At 41.1% G+C, this 13,040-nt stretch overlaps 1 protein-coding gene across 1 annotated transcript in view; it reads left to right on the top strand.

Moving 5' to 3' along the window:
* UNC5D (unc-5 netrin receptor D) overlaps positions 1 to 11,871 on the top strand; it is a 207,579-nt gene extending 195,708 nt beyond the window's left edge. Inside the window, exons 16-17 of the mRNA XM_044437388.1 lie at positions 2,066 to 2,244; positions 9,491 to 11,871. Of these exons, the coding sequence (XP_044293323.1) occupies positions 2,066 to 2,244; positions 9,491 to 9,695 (384 nt within the window). The 3' untranslated portion in view covers positions 9,696 to 11,871. The remainder of the gene's footprint in view (positions 1 to 2,065; positions 2,245 to 9,490) is intronic.
* The last annotated feature ends 1,169 nt before the right edge of the window (positions 11,872 to 13,040 follow it).

The following is a 13,040-nucleotide window of genomic DNA, read 5'->3' as shown; positions in this document are numbered from 1 at the left end:
ACCTCTCACTTCGGATGAATGGCCAAAAATTTGCATGCAAAGAATGTCTGAATGCCACATCTTTATCTAGATTCAGCAAAAACTACCCCCTGTGGAAACTGGAGTAGCAATTTACCTCCTTTGTGTTAAACTAGATATGAGTAATTGATATGGTTTGTTTTTCCTTCTCTGGGGTACTGGCACTACTTTTTTCTTCCTCCTCCTCTTCCTCCTCCTCCCAGAAACCTCTATCAGATGCAGTGTACTGCCCATTAACAATTTCCTCTTCAAGCAGATCCACTGATACAGCAAATGTTTCTACCCCTGCCTACAAACGATGATAAAAAGTCAAGGTTAATTCAGCAACTTAAGAAACAACAACAGCAAACAGATGCAGTGCTTCAACTTACCCTTGCATGGGGCTGTTTTGCAAACCAGGTAGCAGCAGCTTATCTTCAAAGTGCAGAGTACCCAATCTGCTGCATATTTAATTTAAAGCAATCAGAAAATGTGATGTATCTACAGCACTCCTATTACTTTGCACAGGCGTCTTTTGAGATGTGCCATAAATGTTATATGAAAAGGCTTGTAGTGCCATTCCAATGAAATATTTATACTGCACTGGCACCCAGACATTCCATGCAGAGGACATATCTTGTTGTGCTAGACAGGTAGAAAGGCATATGAACTAACATGAAGGTGGGTTCTTGACCCCTGGAGTTTACAGTCTCAGAGACAGAGGAAGGAAAAAGAAAAAGAAAGCTACACTGAATGCAAGTAACAGCATAAAAAGAACAAAAGGAACTGCCTTATGCTAGTTCAGGCTATTTGTCCATCACGTTCAGTTGTACAGTTTCAGCCCTCAAAAGTCTCTAAAGAGGCCTTTCCCATCACTGGCAAGGTGAGCCTTTAAACTAGACAACCTCGACTACTGGGGAGAACTAGAAGAATTCCTAATAAAATCTCCCCTTCTTTTCTTGTGGATTCTCATGGGCTACAGATAGAGATGGGATGAAACTCAGAAGGCAGAGGTAGCCACAAATTGGTAGTCACAAATGAGGAGCTGTCAGAATTAGGACAATGCAGATGGCAGGGCCAGAAAATGGGCCAGAGCTACTGTGAAGGACAGGATATAAAAGCAATACATAAGTAAATAAGTAAAACTAGAGAAAAGAAGGAACAGCAGAAGTAAACTAGACCTTGCTGGCCTTGTTGCTCAAGCAAGGCTCAGCTGCACTTAGAAGCACTTTATACTCCTTCTTGAGTAGGCCACCTGGCCCGCATGAGTGGGGTCGGTCATGAAAGTACTTCAATGAGAACCTGCTGGATCATGTATTTGCACAAATTCATACTCCTAAAAATGCATAAATCTCCCACCTCCGAATTAGCATTTTCATACTCTAGACAAGGGCGGATGCACAGTTTCATTCAGGTCTGTCTGTCTGTCTGTCTTTGCATTTTTACACAACTAAATTTGTGTAAAATTATGGACAATGACAAAAAAAGTTTACCAGTCCATGGGATACTTGTAAGTTGGAAAAGCTACTCCACTGTGGAATACAGTGCTATGATTCTTAGACATTCTAACTCAGTTGAGTCCACTGCAAATTTATCTAACAACCCCACCCAATAGTTTGGCTAACCTCTGAAGCCAAAATGTTGCATATACGAGACTTCTTTCTGTATTACCTGAGAACTGTGGGTCAAGAGTCCAGTTCAGTTGTGTTGACTTAGCTCCATGTGAATCTGGGATTTGTTTCTTGGACTTCTGCTATTCAACATTTTAAGCCATTTCAATGCATACTGCAATTAAATCATCAGGTTAATTTAGAACTTAAATGGGAGGTACAAGAATTTCAAGATGCATTGTTATTGGAGATGACTTTCTGAACTGAACTGAGGGCAGGTCCCCATCAGTAGCCTAATCCTATAAAAATGTTTGTGTGTTTGATTCTGTAGAAAGTTTGCAAAAGAACAGAATCTGGTGTTTCATACAGAAGTGAACCTCATGGTGTTTGTTTGTTTACTTCTTCCTTCTTTCCTTCCACCTTTTCTTTTTACAATCCTTAATGTGTGTTTCAAACAGAATGAAAGAGAAACCATCACTTTCTTTGCACATGATGACAGCCACTTTCCTGCTCAGATGGGACCACAAGCCTTCAAGATACCGTACTCTATCAGGCAGAGAATATGTGCGACTTTTGACACACCCAGTGCCAAAGGCAAAGACTGGCAGATGTTAGCACAGAAAAACAGCATCGACAGGTAATCCAATTCCACTGGAAAGGCTTTGGAGACATAGCCATGATTATAATTGTATTTCTAGCAGCAATCCAAACATCTTGTACAAAAGCTGCATTATACAAAACTCTTAAGTGATTAAAAGGGTTCATTTTTCATGTCTTCATTCTAATGAACTCCATCATGGTTTGAAATCTGCCAGAGGAATTCTGCTCAGGGTAGAAACATCACCAACTGAGTCTGCCGCTGTTCCAATAATGTGGAACACCCATGTACAAAGTTATGCCTGGTTCCCTCTTAAGCTGCCTTCACATCAAAAATGAAACCCAATGAATGGATATAGGTTAATATGCAATGTCAGAACATGCTGAGTTTCTCAAAACCTTGAAGATGGATTTTTTTGGTTGAAAAAAATGCATTTGTAAAGGTACATACACATGTTAACAAGTACATTTTCCATAATCAGAATTATTTGTTTCTTCTTAAGGGCTAAAGGCTAAAGCAAGAAATGCAGATTGAGGGTGAGTGGGAGACACTGCATTGTGCATATGTAGTTTTTGACAACTGTGCATACATGCCATTTCTAGGGCAACACAACAAAGCAGGAATTCCGATATTCAGCATTCCTGGAAATTAGCCAAGTCCCACTCCAGGATGCTGAAAGCTTAAAGGAGTTCAGGCAGGACTGTCTGTATAACTCCTTTATTTTTATTTGTTTTTCTTTTCTAAATTACACTCTGATGTGCCATGGCTACTTTGTGCGTGCAATACTGATGCAGCAGGGGTTTTTTGGGGGTACTTTTACTTATTTATCATGTGGGCTTCTGCTTGGCATGCTGATGCTGCTCCCTTTTCCCACCATGTTGACCCCATTTCTGTAGCATTGAGTTAACTATTCAAATGAACATCTTTCCAGAAGGCAACATTGATAAAGCACTGCCATTTTCTTTCTTTTTAATCAGCGAAGATGGAATGGTGAAGCAAGTGGGCACAGAGCTTTTCTTGCTGTTCTGTAATCAGATCATTTGAGAAAACACCCACACATGAGCTTGTGTACTCTTCTTCTTTTAAGAAATGCCCATTAGCAGACAAGCCAGATTCTGTACCTTTTAAGAATAGCATGTTCCTCGGCTCATGATCTGGGCATTTGTTCGACTTCTTGTTTAGAATAATGAGCAGTCCCTTCTGGAACTAAACCATGTGTGTTTTCTGTTGGCCACATGGAAGAAAGAAACAAGATACCATAGGCGAATTGGAGCTGGATGTTTTCTGAATGTTTGGAATGACTGTCCAACTCACAATCTGTTTGCACTGCTTTGGAAGCAAGACGTGTACTATTTGGAACAAGTGAGTGCAGGTGGCTGGCTGTATTTTTCTTGAATTTTAAAATGGTTGGCAGCGATTACTTTGTGTTTCCTTGCTTGTAAGTTTGCAAAAATATTCATTATTCATGAAAGACTGGAAAGGGAAAACGGGATTGCATATTAGGCGGAACGATTGCACACAGAAGCAGTGTATTATTGCGGTCTGCCATGATCATAAAAGAAGCCACCAGTACCACTGTGATCAGGGCATCTTTCATCTGATAGTACTGCAGATCATGCTTGTGCAAGGGTGCCTCTTCACGCTGCCCGTGCTAAAAAGGCAGGTGGTTTTTGCTTTCTATGTGGAACTTAGCTGGGGCCAGTGATTATGCTTACATCAGAACAGGAAGCGAAGAGAGGTAGGAATAAAAATCCTAAAGGGTTTTATCTATCCCATTCCTTAATAGAAGCATCAATTTTGGCATCTCTTATAGCACAATTTCTGGTTCCAGTTTCAGCAGTGCCCAGGATATTATCCCAGTCTCCTGTTATCTTTGAAAAATATGGTTTCTGCTGGGTCATGCATGCATCTGCCTCTTTTTATAGTAGCTGATAAATGAGTTATAGGTAGCTGTAGAATATTTCTGTCATCTACCTTGTAGGTAGTGTTGCATTTTTCCCCTTTTTGGGTCACATTCTAGATAGTTTCCTTCCTGTTTTCTGGCAAATAGACACACAGAAAATAACATGCTGGTGAGTCCTTTTCTGCTGAACCGAAGAGTAAGGCCAGAGAAAGCACTGGCAAGCTAATGTATTACTAGTCTTAAACTAGGAGATGAGCCATATAAAATCTGATAATGTACATAAGTAGTTTCTGCAAATGGAAGAGTTCTTCGTTTCATGGATAGGAACAAAATTCAACAGAACATTCCTCTACAGAAAGGACGGATAGAGGTGTGTGTGTGTGTCTCCAATTCTTACCTTAACTTGCACCCTTCTAATGTTCCAACCAGTTCCTCAACCTTCTAGAGCAAATTTTGAGAGGTGCACAGGACTTCTGGGAGAATTAGTGAAGTCACCTCTCCACCTTGACACTTACAGGATTGTGAAAGTAAGAGTAGAAGAGTAGAAATTCAGAGGCAACTTTATTCTCCTTTCAGTCATATACTACCACTAATCATCATCAACAACAACAATCATCAGTAGAGCTCTTCAGAATCTTCAAAAATATTACACGCATTATTTCAGTCATCCTTGGAAGGATGCAGTAAGGATTCTGTTATATTCTTCATTGCAGATGAAGCAGCACATGACAATCTGCCTTTAGGTGATAAAGGACTGGCAAGGGAACAGAGAATTTGCCCCAGTAAGTCAATGGCATAGAAAGAAGTGCAGCAATACACCAGCTTAATGTGAAAGGAAAACTATACTTACCATTTTAGAGTTGAAAGTTTCTCTGTTAGAAAGCCACAGTGGGAGCTTGTCTCCACTATTGGGTCTGTGCTTAAAGAAATATTTACTTATTGACCAGCTCAGCCCCTCAAGCCAGGGAGCTAAGAGATGACATTTTGCCAGGAATTATGTGGTAAAGGTTAAGATGACTTTCACAATAGATTCAGTCCTCCCAGCTTTAGCTGGTAAACTTCCTCCTCCTGTGAAATCCACGGTTCTGGGTTGCAACTGAGAAAGAAGGCCACTTCACCTGCTACAGTGAAAAGTAGGTACAAATTGATTAGTCTGCTTCTGCTCTGTGTTGCTGCTTGTGTCAGTGAGGACCTAGCAACCATGGCATATACCCACACCTGGGGCTCAAACTGAACCCTCCTTTTGCAAAGAAAGCACTCTGGTGGCTCCCACATGCCAATGCCTCCTGGCACTGCCCCACACCTTTCTCTGACCACCAATCACTTGTTGGTTTCCCATCTTTTGTGCAGTTTTGTCCACCATTCTAAGAGACTGAATGCTTAGTCTCTGGCAAGAAGAGCTTTAAGCTACAAAATGCTGGTACTTTGGCCTCAGCCCTTTGGCCTGTAGGCACACACCCACTGGAATGCAGATGCACTAGCCCAGGCCACTCAAAGTGGAACTCTGCACTCAGATTGAAAGACATTCAACACACCTAAGCTAAATGCTGGAAGAGTCAGGTGAGGCAAAGAAGGAATGTCTTTACACAGGCCATATTTAAACATTGTCAATTGTTAAAACATATGATCTGGCCTGGGCAACTTCTTCTTCCTTCTCTTTCTCCTCCTATATTTTTATTTTATACTGATAATTTTAATTTTGTATTTGTAAATCAATGTATTTTTTGTATTGTTATATTTAATGGTAATTTATTATGTACTATTGTATTTCAATGTATTTTATCATGTTGTAAGCCGCCCCGAGGTTTCGGCAAGGGGCGGCATAGAAATGCTATAATAATAATAATAATAATAATAATAATAATAATAATAATAATAATAATAATGATGTCCCTGGACTTGAGGGATTCTTCACCAGAAAGGCCACAATTTTTCACAATTTTTTAAATTTTTATCAATTTTGAGGGATTTAGTAGGTTATTTGTAGTTGTCTTTCTCACTAGAACATGTTTTAAAAGGTCATGGTTAAATTATTATTAGTTGTAATAATATTATTACTCATAATTATTATTAGTTAGCTCATATTATTATTGATAGTTTTTAGTGTTTTGTACTGATTTTAGTATTCAGGAATGGTCAAATTTGCTTTTTTATTTTTACTAATGTATGCCACCTAAAGAGATGTTGCACTTATGTCCCACGTGCCATATTTCCACTTATATTTGTGATTAGGCCATTCCTCTTGTCCCATTTTGGAGAAGCCACTCGCAAACAGAATATGGGCTTTAAGCTGCAAGAAATGCAACAGCCCCATATTAAACAAACCAAAGAATGAAACATGGGACTGTAATTACACAGGGCTGCCTTCTCCTGTTACCTACTTAGTCATTTGGATATGTGTAATTTCTTAAAGGAATGCGCCTATGAAAGCCGATGCCCAGAAACTCGGCTGGGATGTGTAATTCCTGGATTTGGTCAGGCACACTGCCTGCTCAGTGTGAGCGTCTGCATGTTGGGATTTGCACACATACATCCTGAAGAACATGACGCTCTTGATTATTGTCCAGAGGATGTGGGAGCATGTGAGGTGTGCCGAGTGCTGAGCAAAGGGCAGGATTACTCCTGCATAATGAAGGTATAGGTAACGATATCAGTTAAATGTATAGTTCAGTCCAAGCTGTGGTTTTTTGTCTTCCACAGCCTATTTGTGGGGTTTTCATTATGCTGTCCCAAAACCCAGGATCCTGGAGATCAAGTTCAGAAATCAAGCTCTATAGACTTGTGTGTACACACATATACACATTTATATATATATATATATATATATATATATATGTATGTATGTATGTATGGGTGGGGGGGGGACCCACATGGATAGCTGTGAGCTTTGCTAGAAAATAAGGATCAAACAGTCCCCAGATACAGGAGCTTTGAAGCCACACTTCCACTGATTCACACATGCATACCAACTAGGATAGCTCATTCATTCACGTGTGTCTTGCTAACAGCATCAAGCATATGAAATTTGAGATGATGCAGCATAATGTAGGACACAGTTTCTGGTGATAAATGTTTCTCGGAATCAGTGGGACATCAAGCAGAGCACTTGAACACGTGTGAATTCTCCCTTTGCTCTATCCTAGTTCTCTGAGTAGTTGTTCCACAGAGATTTAGCAACAATTAAACTTGAGCAAATCCTACATGCATGTGTAATGTATCATAAGCTGTATGTAAATATGATTATGCATATGCATGGTTGTTCAATTGCCTTACTCAGATGATTATCCCCAGAGGAAATAATGCAAGTCAATTTGTCAAGAGGCATAGTCTCTTAATGGCACGGTCTGAAAATAATGTGCATTCAAAAGCCAGTTTGTTCCATCCAATTGTTTGCAAATAAATATCCTGAACATTTTCATAAATCATGTGTGCAGTGTCTAGCAAAATCAAAACTGGCCAATGTAGAAAAGCAACCAGAAAAACATCATTGCACACCAAATCCCAGTAGGAAGGCCTGTCTTGACACTTTTTCTCACCTCGCATACAAATTCACAATATATCTTTATGCAATAATGATTTGTTATGAAAAGATGAATGCCATCTCACAGGCTTTTCCCATTCATGCTAGGGTACAGATGCATACGAAATGTTCTCTTCAATCAGATTGAAGGTGTATCTAGTCCTGTATTCTGTTTGCATGCTGGCCTACCAAATACCTGTGAGAATTCCACAAAAAAGGCATGAGTGCAATAGCAAACTTCCACTCTGTTGCCCAGAAAATGGAATTTGATGGCATACCCCTCTGATAGTGGAAGTAACATGAAGCCATGATAACAAGGTCATTTTGTCCCTGTTTATCATACCAACAACATTCTTTATCAAGGCCTTTAGGGTCAAAAAGTTACTAGCTCTTACCCCAAAGGTTGATTTTCCATAATGCACTGCTGTTTGTTTTTACCTGTCTGCCATCATGACTGCCAGCAAATGATTCAGAAGAAGTTTATTCTCTTGGGGTGTTCAGCCTCCCCCTCTCTACATTTGTGTCAACAGCTGTTAGAGAGTGTTACAAGCATTCCTATTGTGTACCTCCAAACCAGGAAAGGTTTCTTGAGCATTCTACAGAAACACTCCAAAAACACACAGTTTCCCATAGATCTTACCAATGTCCCTTTCAACCCACACAATTAGCAAGCAAAACATTATTTGCCTTATGTACAAAGAGCCAGTGTGGTGTAGTGGTTAAGAGCATGCGACAGGGACTCAGACAACCTGGGTTCTAGTCCCCGCTCAGCCATGGAGCCAACGGGGTGACTTTGGGCCAGTCACAGACTCTCAGCCCAACCTACCTCACAGGGTTGCTGTGGGATTAGATTGAGAAGAAGAGGAGAACTATGTAAACCAGTTGGCATTCCTTGGAAATAAAAATAAAGGTGGGATATTAAATAACTAAATAAATAAAATAAAAAGAGGATGGTAACACATACCACGATGCCTTGAGAAAATGTTGCTCATGGGTAGAAGTGTATAAGAAATTTGTTTCACTTTGTTTTTAATCAGGATTTACCCAATTCACATCTTCCTGACTGAAAACTGACTTGGATACAATTAATGGTCCAAATCTGTCCATTTTTCAGCTTGCATTATATCTTTCAGACTCAAATTAAAAATAAACGAATGCATAAAAAGCAAAATGCCAGAAATGGTTTTGACAGCACACATACATCAGAAAAATGAAAAATGTGCACTTTTGAAAAATACACCCACAATTGCTTTACGCAATAGGATAAAAGTACGTACATTTCAAATATGCACACAATTGGTGAGTACATTCAGAAAGTTGTGCTTGGAAATAGGCACAGCTTTTCATGTGAAAAGGAAAAAAAGAAAGCTCAAAATTGGATACAAATTCGAGATTCAATCTGGAAAACTTGGTTGAGGGTAGGTTTTGCTAGCCTTGCATATCCCTCCTCCTCAGCATGTTCAGGGGTTTGATTTTACTTGAGAGTTTGTGGGGTGGGGTGGGAGGGTGCTGGAAATTAACCGTAACATGTAACACAACATCTTGAGCTAGATCGTGTTTCTGGAGGCTGTGGGCCCAACCAGAATGGAAAACTCTCCACTGAATGCAGTTAGTAACCATTGCCTATGGGGGTTGCAGTTCCTCTTTTGAACAGTACCTGCATCTCCGAGAAAGGCTGGGGACTCCTATGTCAGTGAAGCTCCTCATTCATTGTAGCCCCTTTTTAGCTCTATAGGAACTATCTGAACTGAACCGCATGTTCAAAAGAGGTTTACTACCATGGCACATGAAGATAGACATTGATAACCAAAAGGTTCTTTGCCCTGACTAACCTCTTTGCTTTTGCTTCTCTCTTGGCTTAGGAATTTGTCCTACTTTGCCACCCAGCACAGTCCATCTGCTGTCATTTTGGACTTGTGGGAAGCCAGGCATCAACATGATGATGACTTAGACTCTCTAGCCTGTGCTTTGGAAGAGATAGGAAGGACACAGCCCCAAATCAATAACCTTTCAGAAACTCAGATCGAGGAGTCCAACTTCAGCTACAGCAGACAAAATGGACTTTAGTCATTGCTTTCCTTTTAAAGAATCAAAAGCCAGCCTGGACTTTCTACTTAACAGGATTCCCATCACAAGGAGGGAAACCATGTGTTACGACTGCAGCATACACACATATATCTCTTTCATGTTTCATACAATGGCTCACTCTCTCATACCATCAAGCCAGTTTCTACTTGGAGGAAGGGAAGACACTGGTCACCCAGAAGGAAAGACCTGCCGCTCTGCAAAATGGTTGTTGTGAGAGGGGGAAAACTCATCTCCTGACAGCAAAGGTTAAGTTTGATACTTGGGTAATGAAAATCAGTCTGGTCCTTAGGGGACCGTGTTTAGGAATAAATACTACGAGGATCAAGAGAAAAAAAGATGAAAATGATTGCTATCTCCTAGAACCTAGGCATTCCTGTGGTTTAGATGGTTGAGTCAGTACTCATCTGTTCCTTTTATGATTATATGTTTTAAATATGGGCTGTTAATGTGGACCGGGAAGCACAGATGCCACTGAGGGTGAATCAGGAAACAATGCATTATTAAAAGCTGGTATTAGGGAAAAATACCAGTCTTAGAATGGAAGACTAAGCTAAGCCTCTGCAGAGGATCAAAAACATTAGTTAGGCTTCCCAACAGGAATCAAAATTAAGCCCTGGGGTGGGGGGAGGTTAGAAGTACCACTGCCACTATTAAGGGTGAATCCCACTGCTGAGAAACTTTTCAACACTTTCTCAACCTCCCATATAAATTAGATGAAACAGTCCCATCGATTTACATGTCTTCAAAAAGCAAAAAAAAGTGCAGGCAGAGAGCGCTTCAAGAGGCGATCTGTACACAGTTCTAGAAAACACTCCCGGTGATGAAGTTGAATGTAAAGATAACGATTGACTTGACTAATGTCTACTTAAGTGCAGAAATACACATGACAGGGTAGATCTGATGATTGCTGTTGCTGTGTGTGTTTGACTTTAAAACCATGTGTAAGGGATAAGAAGAAGTCTTGTTTTTTCAAGAAATTCTGCAGAGGAAGTTGAGAAGGAAGTGTTTCACTCTTTCTCCTGTACCATTTCTCTGGTAAAAACCAAACCACCAATGGTGCTATTAGACCTCAGGAAACACACACTCACTCACACACACATAGACATCTGTGTCATGCCTGTATTTTCTCCCATGGTGGCGAGTGTGAAAGAAAAAAATAGATCTGTAGAATAGCCTTCTCAGTGTTCCTGGTATAACGGCCAGTGCCCCATGTGGTTGCTTTAGAGAGGGGCAAAGCATTGGAAGACCAGATCCTATCAGAGGTAGCCAAAAAAATAATAATCCACACAGTTCATCTCACACACACTGCTGATAAACTGAAAAACAAAAAACCCAAGCCATCAATCTGGGAAAAAATGCAAGTAATATATTCATCCATTAAGACAGTGCACAGGTCTTAATATTCTAGCTTTGAATTCCTGTCATACCTGTGATGTTGAAGAAATTTGTAACAGTTTCAAATGATTTCTATGACTCTGATTCACAGAATATGTAGTAGACTGGCTTTTTCCAAGTCATGTGCCTGCCTGCCTTTCTTCCTTTCTCTCTCTCTCGGCTTTCCAGAATTATATACAAGTTTGGACATGTAAAAGTACAAAAGTTTTTAGAAAATACACTAACATGTATGCCATTTATTAAAAACAACAACAAAGTTTTACACATCTGTATGCATGCTCTGCTCATTGATTGCAGAGCCAAGAAAACATGCAAAATATTTCACATGCCAGTGAAAACACTGAAAATTGTGGCAGACTTTTTTGCATGGTTTTCCAAAGGGGGCAGGGAAAATATTAGAATCTGTAAAAGAGCAGACGATGGAACGGCTGACTCCTGACACAGATGGTTCAGATTAAAAAAACATTTGTACATTCCTAATTCAAACTGTGTTGAAATTTTGAAACACGAGACTCCTCAGTTCTGATATTCTTCTTTAACAGTTAAAGGCAGGCAGGTACATTATGATCATCACCATGGAGGGAAATCATGGACCGACTGGATTTGGCTCATGCAGATAGGTGAAAGCTTGATTCGTTTTTGGTAATAACTTACAAACATTAGCAACTTTCTTCATAATTGCAATGGAAGAACTTTAGACTTTAAATAATACTGATCATGCTGTCTTAGAAAGTAAAACAGAGAGATTTGACTATACCCACTTCTGACTCTCCTGTGTCACATGCATTCAGACATGAGAAGCCTCATGCATTGTGAGGAGCAGTGGTTTGGGTGTCTTTAGCTGTGAGGACCAACAGGGATGCACTCCCCCTGTCTCTCTCCCTGCACATGTCATCATACAGGGCGACCAAGGCAAATTCAGTACCATACCCAGGTGTGAAGCCGGACTGAAATGGGTCCAGATAATCAGTTTCATCCAAGAGTGCTTGGAGTTGTCCTGCCACCACCTGCTCTAACACCTTGCCCAAGAACAGGATGTTGGCCACCGGTCTATAATTGGTGGTGATCTCTGGATCCAGAGATGCCTTCTTTAGGACTGGCCAGACTACCGCCTCCTTTAAAGGGGCAGATACCCGGCCGTCCCTCAGATAGGCATTGACAACCTCCAGGATCCAGGCCCCTATTCCGTGCTTGGCTTTGTTAAGTAGCCAAGATGGGCAAGGGTCCAATAAGCAGGTGGTAGGACATACTTGTCCAAGCACCTTATCCACATCATCAGGCCGCAACAACTGAAACTCATCAATTTTGGACCAGACGGCAACATTGGCACCTCCCCAGAAGGCTCTGAGTCACTAGTGGAGTCCAGCTCGTGACAAATCTGAGCAATTTTCTACTTAAAATGCTTGTCAAAGTCATCACAGCAGGCTGTCGAGGGTGGCACAGAGTCTTTTTTGGGGCCTGGATGAACCAGCCGTTGTACCACCCAAAAGAGCTCCGCCAGACGGCATTGAGAGGAGGCAGGGGAAGCGGAGAAGAATTTCTTTTTCGCTGCCCTCACCACCACAGCATAGGCTCGATAATGAGCTCTCAAGTGTGTTTGGTCAGATTCATCCTGTGATTTCCTCCACCTACGCTCTAGATGTCTTCCAACCCACCATCGCCCGTAATTCAGGTGTATACCAGGGGGATGAATGGGCTCTGCCAGGTGGGAGGGGACGCTTAGGAGCGATCGTGTCAGTAGCCCTGCTCATTTCCCCATTCCATAGTTCAACCAGGGCATTGACAGGAGCACCAGCCTTATCAACCAGGAATTCCCCCAGGGTCTTCAGAAATCCATCTGGATCCATCCGGCTCTGGGGGCGGACCAACACAATCGGGTCCGCACCCTTACAGAGGGAAAAGCCACTTTCGAGCTCAAACCTCTTCTGC

Source organism: Varanus komodoensis, unplaced genomic scaffold (genome assembly GCF_004798865.1).
Source record: "Varanus komodoensis strain SLA01 unplaced genomic scaffold, ASM479886v1 scaffold30, whole genome shotgun sequence".
In the NCBI taxonomy this organism is placed as follows: domain Eukaryota; kingdom Metazoa; phylum Chordata; class Lepidosauria; order Squamata; family Varanidae; genus Varanus; species Varanus komodoensis.
This window is presented reverse-complemented; position numbering and strand designations above follow the sequence as displayed.